Raw genomic sequence first — 18,173 nt, forward strand, 5'->3', positions numbered from 1 at the left:
ATTTTAAATCAAATATATAAATTTTTAACTAATAAAATAATATATAAAATATATATTTATAGACACACCTATACCCAATTATTTTATATTAAAATAAGACAAATAAATTTGGTATGTGATGGAGAGCTTGAGTCTCACATCAAGTGTTTCAAATAGCCTATAAAATGGGCCTTTCTTTTCTTCACACACCCAACTCATTTCAATTCTTTCAATGACTTCTCTTCTTCATCCCCTCCTCTTTCTCCCCTTTATATTTTCTCTCACTTCGTCAAAACACATTCCCATGGTACTACAAATGAACCCCAAATGTTTTTCTTTCTCTCAAAAAAATTCTATGAATTCACATACATAATTATATATATATATATATGTATGTAGTTATATGTAACCATTACTGTAATTTGGCATATTTGCAGCCTTATGTTGTTTACATGGGAAGTTTATCAAAAGAACCAAATCAATTGGTAGATGTTCAACTACTACAGTCTTCTCATCTTCAACTCTTAGCCTCCATTATTCCAAGGTTATATTCATTTGAATTTTGGAATTTTTGGTAGTACTTTTTGAGTTAAAATTTTCTCATTTTAGATGAAATTATTAATTATTGAAAATATTATATTTAATTTTTATTATTTCATACTTTTTTGTTTTTACTTATTTACATTTATAAATTCTAAATATCTTCTGAAAAATTAATAATTCTATCTAAAACTGACATGAAAAAGTAAAACCATAATTTAAGATGGTTTTTTTTTTTTTTTGTAAAAAAAGATTTAGTAAATTCTACTAGTAATTACTGTTTATAATTATTAAAAAAATTAAAGAATTGATTTAATTGTTTTGCAGGGAAGAGAGTGAGAGAATACAACTGATTCACCATTACCATCATGCCTTCAAAGGTTTCTCTGCCATGCTTACTGAGAAGGAAGCATCTTTGCTCTCTGGTAATTAATATATAATTATTGAGTTTATAGTTAATATATTTGTTAATGGGTATTTAACTATTAATTATGTTAATTAATTAAAAAAAAATTAGGGCATGAGGAAATAGTGTCTGTATTCCCTGATCCTGTTCTTGAACTCCACACAACTCGTTCTTGGGATTTCTTGAAGGAGAATTCAGGCATCTTCTCACACCTCCCGCCATCAAATGATATTATAATTGGAATCGTAGACACAGGCATGCAACTTACTTTTTGCCTTTCCCCCCTTAAATACTATATTTTTATTATATGTGTTTATATATATACACGTATGTATAGGTTATCTAATTCTTTTACTTCTATTTAATTCTACTACTCATGTGATCATCATAAACGAATATTTCCTCAGAGTATTTGATTTTATAGAAACGTAACTCAAGAATTTTACATGAGTATAATAACATAATGACTCATATGACATTCGAATAAAATGATTATATAAATAAAATTTTTATAAATTGATGCAACTCAGATACACTAAATTAATGTAAAAACATGAATTATATAAGTACACTTCCAATAAATTTTATCTATTAATTACGTTAATAAAAGTGAAATTGAACAAATTTTGTAGAGTAAGAAAGGTTAAATAATAGTTTTTTTTTTTTTTTCTAAATAAATAAAGTCATTAAATAATTAGAATATTTGATTTATTTAAATTGTTTATTATATCTATAATATTTTCATTCCCATTTTTATAAAATAGAAAATTGAAAAAAAAAAAACTTAAAATCACAGTTGAACTGGAGTTACTTTCATTTTCTTCTTACATCCTTAATGGTTAAATCTGCAATTTTCTCGTCTTTAAATTGGGAATTCAAATTCCAACCCAGAAAATAAAGATGGTTTTGAGTTTAAAAAGATATATATATGTATATGTATAATATAACTTTCCAAATTACATCTTAGTCTGGTAATGGAACGATACGAATAAGCGGATAACTCAACTATATGCACCGGAATCTACATACACGCCGGCCGTACTTGAACATATCTCCGTCGGATATTATGTGTTTAGATTAGTAAGTTAGAATCAGTTGCGACTTATTAATTAGCATCTGAGATTGTTGAAAGAAATATTTAAGATCGGGAAGGAAAATGCAAGAGACTTCAAAAGTTGTAGTAAAACTGTTTGATGAAATGTCTGAGAGAGAACAGGGAGAAACAGGAAGAGCTTGCTGTTGGGCGGGGACGATGATGGTGAGCTGAGCTTGTTACTTGGTGGAAATAGAAGCAGGGAAGTTGTACTATTGAATTACTATCTCAGTTTTAATTGAGTTTTGTGGATGTAGGTATATGGCCGGAGTCTCCAAGTTTCAGCGATGAGGCAATTGGGAAGATTCCTTCAAGATGGAAAGGAACCTGCATGGAGGGACCTGGCTTCAACAAATCAAGCTGTAATAGGTAATTATTACTAATAACCCATTTTAAGCTGATATGATTCTTCAATTGTGTATAATTAGGGCCAAGAACGAGTCTAGTATGTTTACTAACTGTTTGAAATTTAGCCTGAGTTCAAGCTCTGTTCATATTTAGAGCCCGTATGGTGCAGTTTTCTGTTGTGAATTTTGTATTTTAAAAGTATTTTTGTGACCAAATAGTAAAATATAAAATGTTTTTGATAACAACCAAAGTCAAAATCTTCTTTTGATGGTTTTTAAGACAATGTATAGCTTTTAGAAAACAGTTTTGACATTTATTAAAAATTTACACTTAAAATTTCAAAAACCAATTTCACCAAACACAAGATTTTTGTTTTTTTTTTTAAATGACAATAATTTTTAAATATATTTTTATCGAACACCAAATAATTTTTAATTAAAAGTACATTTAGCCAACAATTATTTTAATAACACTATTAAAACTCAACATGATCTCAGTGCACCAAAACACCCACCTAGTCAGACTCAAAACTAAACTTCAAAAAAGCATTAGTTTTACTAAATTTGTTGACCTCAGTTTAGATGTTTTAATTTAAAACCAATTGATTGGCTTTGTTATCAAGCTGTTGAGATTACTTATACCAATTTTTTGGTGACTACAGCAAAATAGGAAGTCAGCAAAAATAATCAAGATACATAAGTAAAAGAATAGAAGAAAAATCTAAGGTACTTTGGCTCTATAGCCTACTCTATCAATATATGTAAAAAGAAATTTCATTATGGATTTGGAAGATTATATGGACAGTCAAGAACTCTCAAAGCCAGCTCCAATTAGACTCAATCTCAGCACTAAAGTGTTTGAGAGAACAAACAAGCCACATATGAACATTTTAACGCTAAAGACTAGTCTCTCTTGCTCTCCACTAACCACGCTCTAGACATTTCACTCACACTTGGCTTACACTCATGCTTCAACTCAACAAATAAGGGGTCATTTATAGTTGAACCCAAGTCTCAAAACCTTGATGGCCATAACATGTTGAGCGTCAATAAGTTAACTCTAGGATAAAAAACAAATAATATGTTGCGTGTAACTAAAGTAAGCTCTTGAGTGGTGGTTAACCATGAATCTAAATAATCTTGAGTGTAAGTAACAATTAACTTATGATTGTGGCAAGTTTATTTGGATAGTAACATAATACTAGAGTTATTTGATTTAAAAACTAGTAAATATATTCGTTCTTTGTTAATACATTAAATATACGTTTTTTATGAAGTTACAATGCACTTAAACGCCCACTTAGTTAGACTCAAAACTAAATTTAGAAAAGTATTAGTTTGACTAAATTTATTGACCTCGATTTGGATGTTTTGATTTAAACCAACTGATTGGCTTTTGTACCAAGCTGTTGAGATTACTCATACCAATTTTTTGGTGACCATAGCAAAGTAGGAAATCAATAAAATAATCAAGATATATAAGTAAAAGATTAGAAGAAGAATTTAACATACTTTGACTTTGTAGCCAACCCTATCAACAAATGTAACAAAGATATTTCATCATGAATTTGGAAGATTATATCAACAGATTTAGACTCGAGAACTCTCAAACCCGACCCTAAGCAGACTCAATCTCACCACTAAAGTGTTTGAGAGAACAAACAAACCACATACAAACATTTGTTAACATCAAAAACTAGTCTCTCTTGCTCTCCACTAACCACACTCTCTACACTTCACTCATACTTGGCTTACACTCATGCTTCAACTCAACAAATAAGGGGTTATTTATAGTCGAGTCTCAAAACTTGATGGCCATAATATGTTGAGTGTGAATAAGTTAACTCTTGAATAAAAGAAAAATAATATGTTGAATGTAACTAAAACAAAATCTTGCGTGGTGGTTAACTATGAATTCAAATAATCTTGATTGTGAGTAACAATTAACTTATGGTTGTGGCAAGTTTATTTGGATAGCAACATAATACTAGAGTTAATTGATCTAAAAACTAGCGAATATATTCGTTTCTTTGTTAATAAATTAGATATAGTTTTTATATATTTTTTTAAAAATATAAGACACTATATTATTTAATATATACATTTCATTAATACTTTACATTGGTATTAACTTCTGTTCTTAGATAATTTGAGTTTGACCTAGAGTTCGAGCTTATGCAAGCTCGATTTTTTGTTGAAACTTTTGTGAGTTAAATACAAACTATATATTTCTTTAGACGAGACAAAGTCGAGTTTAAGATAAAGTTCAAATCAAGTTTCATCGGAAAATATTAAATGTTTGAAAATATCGAATTCAAGTACTTAATTATTTTCCCAATTTATTTTCATCCTTATATAAAATATAATGGTGGTCTCTAGAGGATTTATCTTAATTGTCTAGGAACTTTTTCATCATGCTCGCTTGTTGATTAGTTGTTATAAGAATATATATTATTATGCAGGAAGCTGATTGGAGCAAGATACTACAACATGCCGCTGAAATCAACTGGTAATAAAACCAAAGTTTTGTCTTTGGCTAAACCTGATGCATCACCAAGGGATTCAGTTGGTCATGGCACTCACACATCCTCTATAGCTGGCGGTGCTCAAGTTGCCGGTGCCAGTTACTATGGCTTAGCACCTGGGGTGGCCAGAGGTGGGTTACCCTCTTCAAGGATTGCAATGTACAAGGCATGCTCAATAGATGGTTGTGTTGGTTCGATCATCTTGAAGGCCATTGATGATGCTGTCAAAGATGGTGTTGATATCATCTCAATTTCTATTGGGATGAGTGCGCTGTTTCAATCTGAGTACTTGAATGATCCCATAGCCATTGGTGCATTTCATGCTCAACAAATGGGTGTCATGGTTGTTTGCTCTAGTGGCAACGATGGCCCTGATCCTTTCACTGTTACTAATACAGCTCCATGGATTTTTACTGTTGCTGCTTCTAGTATTGATAGGGATTTCCAATCCACTGTGCTTCTTGGAAATGGAAAAGAATTTCAAGTAATACAAATTTATTTATTTTTTCTTAACATAGAAATGGAAAGTCAACATCATTAAAGAATAATCTAACTTCGTTTTCTGTTTGTTTTAAGCAGGGTTCTGCCATTAACTTCTCAAACCTTACTCGGTTAAAGACTTTCCCTCTTCTATCCGGAAAAGATGCAGCTGCTTCTAATTTTACTCCCCTATCAGAAGCATGGTATGCTTCTTTGTTGATATTTAACGTAATTGTTATAATTAATTTTGACCGATTATTTTTGAAATTTAAATTGATAAAAAATAATACAGTTTATCATGTATACATCAATATACTTTCTCACATGTGTTAACACTCTCATGTATGCTAATCCCCTCATGTATGAGGAGCTAGGTTGAATGTGTGGATTAAGTACAAGTCAATCCTATCTTGTATTGGAATTAATAGAAAATAGAATGTCAGTCAAGAATTGAGTCTTAAATTTCAAAGTCTGGTACAGTATTAAATAATTGATTATACCCAGTTAGTTCAACTTTATTATTCAAACAATGATGGCTGTTTTGAATTTTTGCTGAAACCTTTCAAATGTTCTATTATTGGATTATCGTCGTGTTGATCTGAAGGAACTGCCGTCCGGGATCACTGGATCCAAAAAAAGTTGGTGGCAAGATTGTTCTTTGCATTGACAATGATCCAACTGTATCAAGGCGAATCAAGAAATTGGTTGTAGAGGATGCTGGCGCCAAAGGGATGATTTTGATCAATGAGGATGAGAAAGGTGTGCCTTTTGATTCAGGTGTATTTCCATTCGTGGAAGTTGGAAACAAAGCAGGGTACAAGATTCTTAAGTACATGAATTCTAACAAGTAAGCATCAATTTTTACTTTGTTTCCTGTTTTACTTAATTAGCAGTATACACTATACTATGAGTTCATGTACTGATAATTAACTAGTGCAAATGTTAAATGATAGAGGTGAAGATGTTCAGTGGAATTAACCATTAGATAGAATGCGTGGATATTAAGTATGAAGTTAAATTTTAACAAAAAACCATGTCAATCAGAATTGCAACCCTATGTCTTTAATTTTGATACTGTCAGGAATAATTATGTTGTATTTTATTGATTAATATGTCTATATATATACAAATTTTAGGGATAAGAAAAAATGAAAGTTACAATTAATTATAAAAAGTGTATTTTACTTTATACCCTTTTATCTATTTACCCATATTTATACATGAAGTACATTCTTTAGGACTTCCCTCAAGTTGGGTAATAGGTGTTATTCGTTCCAAGCTTGGGAATGATAATATTGAATATTGAATTGTTCAAGACTTTAGTCAATACATCTATAAGTTGTAACTTGGTGGGCACATATGGAGTACATATCAGGCCATAATCTAGCTTGTCCTTAATAAAATGCTCATCGATTTCAATGTATTTTGTCCTATCATACTATACAAGATTGTGAACAATGCTTATTTAGCATATGTTGTCACAGTAAAGACTTATTGGGTCATCTCACTTAACTCTTAGATCTTTTACGAGTCTCTTTGTACCATTACTCGAACCTATGACTCTATGCTTAATCTTGCAATTATATTCCATTTTAATTCTCTAAATTACCAAATTACCCTCAAAGAAAGTACAGTAACCTGTAATAGAGCTTTTGTCCACCATTGGTCTTGCATAGTTTGTATCAGTGAAAACTTCAAAGATCAGCCTATCATTCGTTTTAAAGAGTATGTCTTTCCCTAGACCTTTTTAGATTGTGTAATACTTTATAGGCTGCTTGTAAGTGTACCTCTTTAGCATTGTGCATGAAGTGGCTTACCACACTCACTGCATAAACAATATTATGTCTTGTGTATAATAGGTAAATCAGCCTCCCTTTATCTACCGCTAGTGTCACAATTTATGATTAGGGTCAATAAATATACTAACTGGTTTACATGCTAGTTTATTTCTATCTTTCAACAAATCAATTTATGTATTTCTACTATGAGATGAAGATCTCTTATTTTGAATAAGCTACTTCAACCCCAAGAAGTACTTCAGTTTTTCTAATTCCTTGATTTGAAACTCCTCGGTCAAGTAGAACTTGAATCTAAGTTTTTCTTCTTCATTGTTCCCTTTCACAATAATATTATCATCATATACTAAGAAAGTAGCAACTTCCCTTGAATATGAGAACTTGATTAATGGGGTATGAACTTTCTAACTTTGCTTATATTCCATGCCCTATATTACTTTGGCAAATCTACCAAATCACATTCTAGGTAGTTGTTTTTTAGATTATAAAGTGTCTTCTTCAGTTTATGAGATTCCATGCGCTAAGTTTTTGTCCTCGTTTCGTTAGCAATTCCTAGTAGGATTTCCATGTAGATCTCTGCTTGTAACTCTCTGTGCAAGGATGTATTTTTAACATCAAACTATTGTAACTACCAATTGAAGTGGGTAGCTAGAAATAGCAAAATTCGCATGGTATTTATTTTGCAATTGGTTTGAACGTATCTTAATAGTTTATTCCATAAGTTTGGGTATAGTTTTTGGCTATTGGCATTGCTTTGTACCTTTTAATTGTTTTACTTGTCCTATATTTGATGATGAATATCCACTTGCAACCCATGGACTTTCTTCCTTTGAACAAGTCCACTATGTCCCGTGTCGTATCTTTTATAGTGCCTACATTTCACAATCATGGCTTTTTTTGTTTTTCTCAAGATAACATCTTATATATAATATTAAGAATAGACTTAGTATTAAGACTCATAAGAAAATTCTTTTGAGATTGTAAACACTTTTTAAAGAATACAAACTACTAAAGTGGATGTTTGGTGCATTCTCTAGTTCCTCTACAGATTGCAATAGGCGCATCAATATTTTCTTAGGTAGGATTTTTGGGACTTACCACAATTCCAAAACTTGTTTTTTTATGTTTGACTCTGCCTCAGTTCAGGACCTGGATTTTTCCTCCCTGATACACATGAGCAAATCTTCGGTCATGTAAGGTTTCTTGGGCCGGTTGAGTATGAGGATTTTCTTATGATAGTGAATATTATAAACTGGCGTGGGTGGTAATTGTGGAAAGCTGAGATTCACTGAAAAATCTGTACCCTTATCTTCCAACATAGGTTTCTCATAAAGATAAGATTGGATAAAATAAAATTTTGTCTCAATAAAGGTAATATCCGCAAATGTATAAAAAATTTTGTAAACGGATAATAGCACTTGTACCCATTTTGAGAAAAGAAGTACTCCACAAGTGCACATTTTAAAACTCTAGAATCAAGTTTTCCTCTCCGGTAGGTATAGACATGAATAATGCGATATACCCAAATATTCGAAGGATTAGATGAACTATGACACTGATTTCTGAGTAAAATTTGGAAAGTGTTTTCAAAAAATTTTTAAAAGCAAGGACATTAGAAGGTAATCAATTGATGATTTTGTAGCAGTAAAGCCAACTTTCCTCCCAATACTGTTTAGGAATGGTATTAGAATTAGAAGGTACAAGTAGTAACAAGGAGGTGATTATTTTTTCGTCCTCATTTTGTTGTGGAGTGTGGACTCATAATAATTCATTAATAATCCTTTCTTAGTTAAAAAAGGAAAATAATGTATGATAAGAAAGTCTTTTGCATTGTCAGTGTAGAGATTTTTTATGTGGGTTCTAAACTAGGTTTTGATCATTTTGCAAAATTGAGGTATTGTGTGACCCAAATCAAATTTTATCATAAGTAAAAAGAGTCACATGACTCTGATGCAATTATCACTAAATGATATAGACCATCGAGCCCCAAATATATTTGGAATGCGAGTAGATCACCAAATATCATTATATATTAATGAAAACAAAAACTCACTTCCTTTATTGTTACTGCACAATGTTATACGCGTATGTTTAGTAATTCGTGAAGAAATTATGAAGCTATTTTGAGAGAAGTTTTTTCTCTATTTTCTGCTTACTTTTTCCAGCTCCAAATGAGCATATTTATACACAAAATGAATAACAACTTTTCTGCAGGAGAGCCAGATTTTGTGGGTTAAGGGAATATTCAGAATTGGTGTAGGTGACACACCACCAATTCTGTTATTCTCCTTTCTACGGTACACAAGAAAGAATAAAGGAGATGACAGTTGTTTTCCTTCTAGAATAATAACTATTTTCTACATTTTCTACAATTCGCATATATCACAATGTAAATTTTTGTCAATAGAGTCTTTAAATAGAAAATGAAACATAATCTTAAAGTTAAAAAGAAATGGTGAGTAAATCGTTTGTGGCAGAGTCAGAGCTTAATGATAGGATATGTAGTAGTGGTAGAAAGAGATGGCGCAATTGCATTCAAGTAGTATAATTGTTGCTGGCTTCGGCATGTTCAATCATCCCGAGTTTTAGTACTAAAAATCATAATGAGAAGAAAAAAAAAGTTATTTTGCAATTCAAGTCCTTAGTTAATTTAGTGACTGATATAAGATCAGTACAAAGTTTACAAATATATAGCACATTTTCAAGAACTAGATTACTGTTAATCTTGATGGTACTCGTTCATGCAATGGCGTTTAGAGATTCATCTACAGTTACAATTTTCATACTACTTGAGCATGAGAAATATATGAAAAAATATTTTAAAGGATTAGTTATATGATCAGTAACCCCTGAATTTATGATTTATGATTTCTCAAATGATCTGTCTAAGATATTTAAACCATGTGAGTGAGAGAACATGCATGAATATGCTAATAGACATTTACCTGTGGGCTTCTCCAAGTCCTCAAGTCTACTTCTTAGTCGTTCAATTTCGATCTTGAATTCACTTAGATCGGTGAGTTTCTCTTCTTTTTGGAAATTATCTTCATGAGCTAGTCTGTGAAGCTTCTATGGAGAGTTTTTGTACCCTAATTCTTTGCTTGAGGTAGTGGGTTTCCATGGAGCTTTCGACATTTTTCCTTGGTGTGTCGAGACTTCTTACTGAAGGTACACCATAGATTGTCCTTATTCTCTCCCAAGTTTTTATTGTTGCTTGGCTCTTCTCTTATTGACGTGATTTGGAGGCAAGTTGCCATTGCTAAATTGTCAGCGGCGCGGGCTTTTAGCATAACTTCTCTCCTACTTTCTTCAGTAGTAACCAAGGATATTACTTTATTCAGAGATAACATTTTTTCTTTTCCCAATATCTGAATTCTTACCTGATTTTGATCTTCATTGATTTCTGCCATTAATTGATATGTTATGTCTTTCTCCATCATCTTCTTCAGGATAGTGGCATCTTATTTGTTTTCCATAGTGAAGCAATGATATTGATTAAGTTCATGTCATCAGTTTTTTAATAGGTTGGCATACTCTGTGATCGATTTATTTCCCTGTTTTGTTGACCACGTTTTTGTAGTGAGATCATAGATTAGGACTTCACCTTTCACCTTGAAATTGGTTCTTCTGATTGAATCTCATACTTCTTTTGAATTGAGTAAAAACATAACAGTCTTCCTTATCTTTGGTATCATTGAGTTCCAGAGATAAGTCATTGTAACTGAATCTTCTTCATCACATGCACCAAAATTTGGGCCTCCCAACTTTGATCCGGTGCCCAGAATATGAGATTTTTTCTTTTCTTTTTAGAATGGTCCAAATCGATTGTGATGAATTCAAGTAGTCTTTTTCATCAAAACGATAGACAGCCTAGATCAACTGGAATTCTCCATTAATTTATACAGAATTCTCAAGTGGGAATTTCTGCTATTAGTTTGGGATGTAGTCTCCAAAATAATTTAGATTTTAGGACAGTTGAGGTCAATCAAATAAACCAAAAAATATGGGTTTTAGTGGCTGGACAGCAGTTATGGCGTGGCTAAAACAGTGGCAACTGCAATCAAACTGCAGCTGGATAGAGGTGGCTGTGTAACAGCGGCAACTGGAGGCAGGCCTGGCTAGAGGGTGCAGAAGCACCTGGGCAGCAAATGCACTGGAGGGCGTACACCTGCAGGTGGCTTTTACCGTGGCTGCTGGTGGTGACAGCTCGCTGGTCGTGCAGCTGCTGGTGGCAGCACATCTGCTGATGTGTGGCTGCTGGTGCCAATAGCCTGGCTCCTTTTCGGCTATGAAGGCCAGTGGTGGCTGGTGTAGTGGCTGGTTATGACGGCTGACACCCTTTTAAAGTTTTTTTTTAAGACAACGAAGGTCAAATAAGATTTGTAAAAGAATTTAGAATTTCAAAATTTAGTGATACTATGTCAAGAGTAATTATAGTAATTGTGTTGTATTCCCATTGAATAATACGTCGCTATATATATAAATTTTAAAAATAAGAAAAATAAAAGTTACAATTAATTACGAAATATGTGTTTGACTTTAATACCTTTTAACCTAATTTAGTTCTATTTATACATAAACTATATTTTTTAACAGATTCCATATAAAATAGTAGAACCAAATCCATTTTTTAAAGTTTTAAAGTGATAGTAAATGATCAAGTCTACAAGTACTTATACTTGTTTGGTGACCTCATCAGGAAGCCAACTGCAACGATCCTTCCAACAGTTAATGTTTCAAAATATAAACCAGCACCTGTTGTTGCATTCTTCTCATCAAGAGGTCCTGGAGGGCTCACAGAGAACATTCTCAAGGTAAGCCTGGTTTGTATATTCAACTTTTCATAAATATTACTGAATATTACATACAAATAGACGGATATAAGTATGAACACAACAAGAGTGGTACTACTCTGCTCCCAAACATCTTTATCAAACCCTCCAAAATCAAGGTAATCTTCACGTTGTTTTGCTTGTTTTTAGTTTGTTAAGAAACATTAATAGATCAGGTAACTTATCTAATCCATTCGTGAACTTGAGCACCGTAATCCTAAGATTAACAGTAAGGACATAGATTGATTCTAAGACTAAATGCTTTTCTAAGGTTTTAACATAGATTTGGTATTGGATCAGCCAGATATAATGGCTCCAGGTGTTGCCATTTTAGCTGCAATAACTCCAAAAACTGAAGCAGGAAAGGTTGTCATCAGAGAAGAGCCCTCCCAATTCGGTATAAGATCTGGAACATCAATGGCTTGTCCACATGTCACAGGGGCTGCGGCATTCATTAAATCAGTGCACCCTGGTTGGAGCCCTTCCATGATCAAGTCAGCTCTTATGACAACAGGTAATACAACAGCTCAAGAGAATATTATCAGGACAATTGGTTTGCCTTATTCTTTTTAGTATGTGAGTAAAGTTTATAAGTTCATGAAAGTATAAATTATTACAAAATAACTAAAAATATGATTAGTTAATGTAAATTTCACGTGTAATTTGGTTAAAGAGTAAGTTAAAACTACTTTACAAAATGAATAAACATGATATAAATAAAGAGTAAATTTTTTATAAAAAATGTAAAAGATAAATTTGAAGTTCTTGCATGGCTTGTAAGTTTAAAGAAAGAGGTAGACATTTATGTATTTTTTTTAACCATTTGAGTCATTAGTTTACAAGCTAAATGATCTAAGCTAAACATCATTATGACTGATTTTTATATCAAACAGTTTATAGATTGGTTTATCCAAATGCAAGCCAAACCAAACACTCTAGATTTTTTGTTTGACTAAGAATTTTAAAATCAAATTTTGCTTAAGCCCAAATGAAAAACATAAAGTATTATCATCTATTGTGTGATTGATCGTTATTTGGCTTGTGTTCCTTGACTTCGCTATTTTTCCTATACGTGCAGCAACTTTGAGAGACAACACGGGGAGGGCTTCTAGAAATAACTCAGGTTACACAGCAAATCCACATGAGATGGGAGTCGGAGAAATAAGCCTCTTTCGAGCTCTGAATCCAGGACTAGTATTGGAAACTACGGCCATTGACTATCTTCAATTCCTTTGCTATTACAATTATTCGAAGAAAACTATCCGATCTATTGCCAAAACGAACTTCAGTTGTCCAAGAAACTCTTCCCCCTCCCTCATTTCCAACATCAATTACCCCTCTATTTCTATAGGGAGCTTGGATCGGTCTAGGGCTGTCCAGATAATTCAAAGAACTCTAACGAATGTGGGATCACCGAATACCACGTACTTGGCTCATGTGCAGACTTCGAATAGATTAATTGTCAAAGTTTCTCCCAAAAAGATTGCTTTCAAAGAAGGTACAAGAAAGGTTTCTTTTAAGGCTTCATTTTATGCACATGAGGCCCCGGTAGGTTACAATTTTGGATCCATTACATGGACCGATGGCGAGGAGCACAGCGTACGAATTGTTTTTGCAGTGAATGTTGAATAAGTCGAGCTCGTAGATGTACAAAATCAACAAAAGAATGCAATTTTTATAATTTCAACATAAACTTTTGAGAAAGAAACGATTATCTAGAAACTAGAATGCAAAGCTTTGGAATTACCAAGATACAAAATAATTAATGGAATTGATGGATAAAAGATTTTTCATCTCACAGAGGTTAGCATTGAGAGAATTTTCTTTGGTTATTTTTTTATGTTGTAGAAATTTACTCAATATAAAATAATTAAGTATTAAATTTATTAACAGATAGATATATATGTATGTATATTATTTTGACTGTATATAAACTAGAACAAAAAAATAATCCAATACTTTTTTATTATCTACGTTTCTCTCATTTCAATTGTCCATTGCTTGTAGGCATGCCTTTATATATTTCCGCTATTCTCTAAAAATTATATACAATTGTAATTAATTATTATAAGGTTCCAAGTCTATTATTCGTAAACTGTATGTATATTTTAATACAATCTTTTTTAGTCCTTTCATTCAGGAAGAGTTAGATGAGAGGAAACTCTCACCTCCAATTTTGAAGTAGAGATGAAATTTGGAAACAACAATCAACTATATAACCCAAAAAGAATCAGATTATGCAAGCAACTTAAGAGGAAGAATGAAAGAAATATCTTATCGAGAGAATCGTATTTATTTCGACTGATATGCTCTGCAAGCACTTGAACCCACTTAAATCACATCTAGACAAATCGAAGTAGAGTGACTGAGCAATGACACAAAATATAAATATACTTATAAATTAATAAATATTTGTATCAAGCATATTATTCTTCAAAATGGTTGTTGCAATTCATTTAGCTAATCTATTATCTGAGGGAACAACTTAAATATACATGGGTAGCATGTAATGATTTTAAAAAAAAAAATTAATAAAATTTATTTGGATCTATTGCAGTGGTTTTGAGAGTAAATAAATATATTTAATTAATGTAAAAAAATCAACACAAATTCTCCCTTGATTAATCTATTTAATTAAAGTTGATCGAATAAAATATATGGATTCAAAACCCATATTTGTTATTTATTTAGAATATTCGAACTCCTTTTTTTGGTAAATTCATTACATATATAATTAGAGAATTGGATTTTTATATGTCCACTATATTATATATATATATATATATATATATATGTTCCAAACATGAGAAGCACTCTCTCAAGACAGTTGAACTTTCAATACATAGTCTTTGAGTAGCTAGCCATGGGAATCTTTAGTGCCTGGCACGTATTCCCCCCCGCGTTAAACTAACCTCTTAACACATACATATATGCACACAAACATATATAAACATCTCCATGTCCAAACTTCCTGTAAACCAGAACCCCTGCAATACTACAATGATGAACATGGACTCCACATACGGCAAGATCAACGAGGCCGATCAAGCAAGACTCGACTCCCGTCGAAAAACCAGAAAGAGAATCACCATCATCACTCTATCTTCCATCATCCTCGTCGTCGTGGTTGTTGCTGCCGTCGTCGGAACCACCACCACTCGTGGTGGAAGCTCCAAAAATGGCGGGTCTAATCCTCCTCTGACTTCTTCGATTAAAGCCGTTTGCGATGTTACCTTGTATAAAGACACCTGTTACAACAGTATCGCCCCTGCCGCCAACTCTTCTTACACCCACCCCGAAGACCTCTTCAAGTTGTCCATCAAAGTCGCCATTGATGAGCTCTCCAGAGCTTCTCAGTACTTTAGTGAAGTATTTTTCAAAAGGTTTATTCATGACCAGAAGACGATTGCTGCTTTGGAGAATTGCGACCAGCTTCTTAATCTGGCAATCGATCATCTCACCGAATCACTTTCCACGTCGAGCGAGGTTTCATTGGTAGAAGCCGCGGAAGATCTCCGGACATGGCTGAGCGCTGCCGGAACTTACCAGCAAACCTGCATGGACGACATTGAAGATTCCACGGAGCTGCAGGCTGATGTTTTTAACCATTTAAAGAACTGTACTGAGTTGACCAGCAACAGTCTCGCCATTATTACATGGCTTTCGAAGCTCGCGAACTCCATTAATGTCCGGAGACTGATGAGTTCATTGCCAAATGGTGCCGTTTCAGTGCCGAAGTGGGTATCTCGAAAGCTGGTTGAGGTTAGGGATTTGAAGAAGAAGGCGGATATAGTTGTGGCGAAAGATGGAAGCGGGAAGTATAAAAGCATTGGAGAGGCTCTTAAAGCTGTGGGGGAGAAGAAGAAGAAGAAGACGGTAATATATGTAAAGAAGGGTGTTTATAATGAGAATGTGAGAGTGGAAAAAAATAAGTGGAATGTTGTAATGGTCGGTGATGGCATGGAATCCACCATTGTTTCTGCAAGTCTCAACTTTGTTGATGGAACTCGGACCTTTCAGTCTGCAACTTTTGGTAATCATTAAATTCTTCTACTAACTCTAATATACTATACATATTATGGCATGTTAGAATCAATTATATCAATCTAAATACAAAATTAATTACATAAAATATAAAACACAACTAAAGATGGAGACATTATAATAAATAGTATATATTAGAAATATATGTTTATTGTTTGAAGTTGCAACTGGGTTTTTTTAATTCTTCTCATTTTTCGAAATTATAACTATCAATGAGACAAATCATATATATAAGAACATTGAAGAAAACTTAATCCTGATTTACTTTTCATATAGGGTCCTCAATTACAAAATTTATTAATATAAATATATATTTTTTTTTTTGTTAGGTTATAAGTTTACGTTTTATTTTATTTAAATAACACAATTAGTTCAATTTAATTACATATAAAATTATAGTTTACTCTATTTTTATTAAATGAAAATTTTGCTCAACAGTTCTTGAACATTTTTAATTTATCTAGCGTTCAATAATGCATTCACGATTCAAAAACAATCTTATATATTTAATATGTAACCATTTTAATTATCACATATAATCTTAATATAAATAATTTTATCTGAGTTATATCTTATTATTATATGCATGTTATATAATATTAGAAAGAATATTAACAAGATATTATCCGATATTCATGAAATATTAAGATTTATAATAGTTTATAAAATTTCAAAGAAAAGTTTTAAAATTTACATTACTACTTTTCAAACTTAATAAAAATTTCATTGGTTAGTTTTAAATTATTACTAGAAATTAATATATACATATATATGAGTAATACATGAAACCGACATGTGCTAATTTTATTTTATTATTTAATATAATAATTTAATTATCTTAATCATCAATTAATTAAGAAACTTTACGGAAAAATAATTATAAGTATCACTTTTAATTTCTTGAATATAAAAATATAATTTAATTTTTAATTAATTATAATTTATTTTGATTATACATACAATAGTTATCAATTTAAATTTTTTTAAATATAAAATAAAATTTTAGTTTTAATTAACTATAACAATATTATATGGATTGTCTTGTGCAGCGGTGTTCGGGAAGGGTTTCATGGCATGTGAAATGGGATTCCGAAACACCGCCGGCGCAATCAAGCATCAGGCCGTCGCATTAATGTCAAGCGCCGATCAAACAACCTTCTACCGCTGCAAAATCGACGGCTACCAAGACACTCTCTACGCCCACGCCAACCGCCAATTCTACCGCGACTGCAACATTTACGGCACCGTCGATTTCATCTTTGGAAACTCCGCCGTCGTCCTCCAAAACTGCAACATTCTCCCTAAACGCCCCATGCTCGGCCAGCAAAACACCATCACCGCCCAAGGCCGATTCGACCCGAATCAGAACACCGGCATTTCTATCCACAACTGTACAATTTGGCCCGCCGAAAACCTAACTTCCGTCCAGACTTATCTGGGTCGGCCGTGGAAGAACTACTCTACGACTGTGTTCATGCGGTCCATGATGGGGAGCTTGATTGATAGTAGAGGATGGTTGCCGTGGGTTGGAAACTCGGCTCCGAACACGATTTTTTATGCTGAGTTTCAGAATTTCGGGTCGGGTTCTTCCACGAGGAATCGAGTTAAGTGGAAGGGATTGAAGACTAATATCACGACGAAGGTGGCTAATAAGTTTACAGTCAAGTCTTTTATCAATGGCGAGAAATGGATTTCGGATGCGGGAATTCCCTTCCTGTCTGGTCTTAAGTGAAGTGATTCTCTTGTGAAGATCTTATTGATTTGTTTTTCTTTTTCTTTTAAATTTTTCTTATATTTATTATACATATATACATATACATATACATATATATATATATATTCTTTTCAGTTCTGTTTTGTTTTCCTGTTTTGCCGAACTTAAAGGTGTCGGTTGATTGAAATGAGAAATTCGGAATGAATATTAATAATTTGTTTGTAATCACAAATAATTAGCACTTACTTTCCTTATATTTGGTTAATTTTTATTTTAGAATTTCCATTTAATACAATTATTACTTTAATATAAATATTACCTAAATTATATATAATTAAAATTAACTTTATAACTCATATCAATAAATTCATAATTATCAATTTTTGTTCCTTCTTCTTAATAAAACAAGCACAAAAT

General features: G+C 32.4%; 2 protein-coding genes across 2 annotated transcripts; both read left to right on the top strand.

Moving 5' to 3' along the window:
- Positions 1–199: 199 nt before the first annotated feature.
- LOC110824915 (CO(2)-response secreted protease-like) lies at positions 200–13,880 on the top strand. The gene is made up of 11 exons (XM_088209550.1): positions 200–286; positions 417–523; positions 847–944; positions 1,037–1,180; positions 2,276–2,387; positions 4,828–5,374; positions 5,470–5,573; positions 5,975–6,217; positions 11,866–11,980; positions 12,299–12,512; positions 13,077–13,880. Exons 1-11 carry the CDS (start codon positions 212–214, stop codon positions 13,628–13,630), a joined length of 2,313 nt encoding a protein of 770 aa, XP_088065676.1. The 5' UTR covers positions 200–211; the 3' UTR covers positions 13,631–13,880.
- Positions 13,881–14,977: 1,097 nt separating this feature from the next.
- LOC110817077 (putative pectinesterase/pectinesterase inhibitor 46) lies at positions 14,978–17,934 on the top strand. Its single transcript, XM_022045473.2, has 2 exons — positions 14,978–16,031; positions 17,092–17,934. The coding sequence occupies exons 1-2, from the start codon at positions 14,999–15,001 to the stop codon at positions 17,772–17,774; spliced, it is 1,716 nt and encodes a 571-aa protein (XP_021901165.2). The 5' UTR covers positions 14,978–14,998; the 3' UTR covers positions 17,775–17,934.
- The last annotated feature ends 239 nt before the right edge of the window (positions 17,935–18,173 follow it).

The sequence above is a fragment of the Carica papaya genome, chromosome 8, assembly GCF_054855325.1.
Source record: "Carica papaya isolate Zhongbai chromosome 8, ASM5485532v1, whole genome shotgun sequence".
NCBI classification, from domain to species: Eukaryota; Viridiplantae; Streptophyta; class Magnoliopsida; order Brassicales; family Caricaceae; genus Carica; species Carica papaya.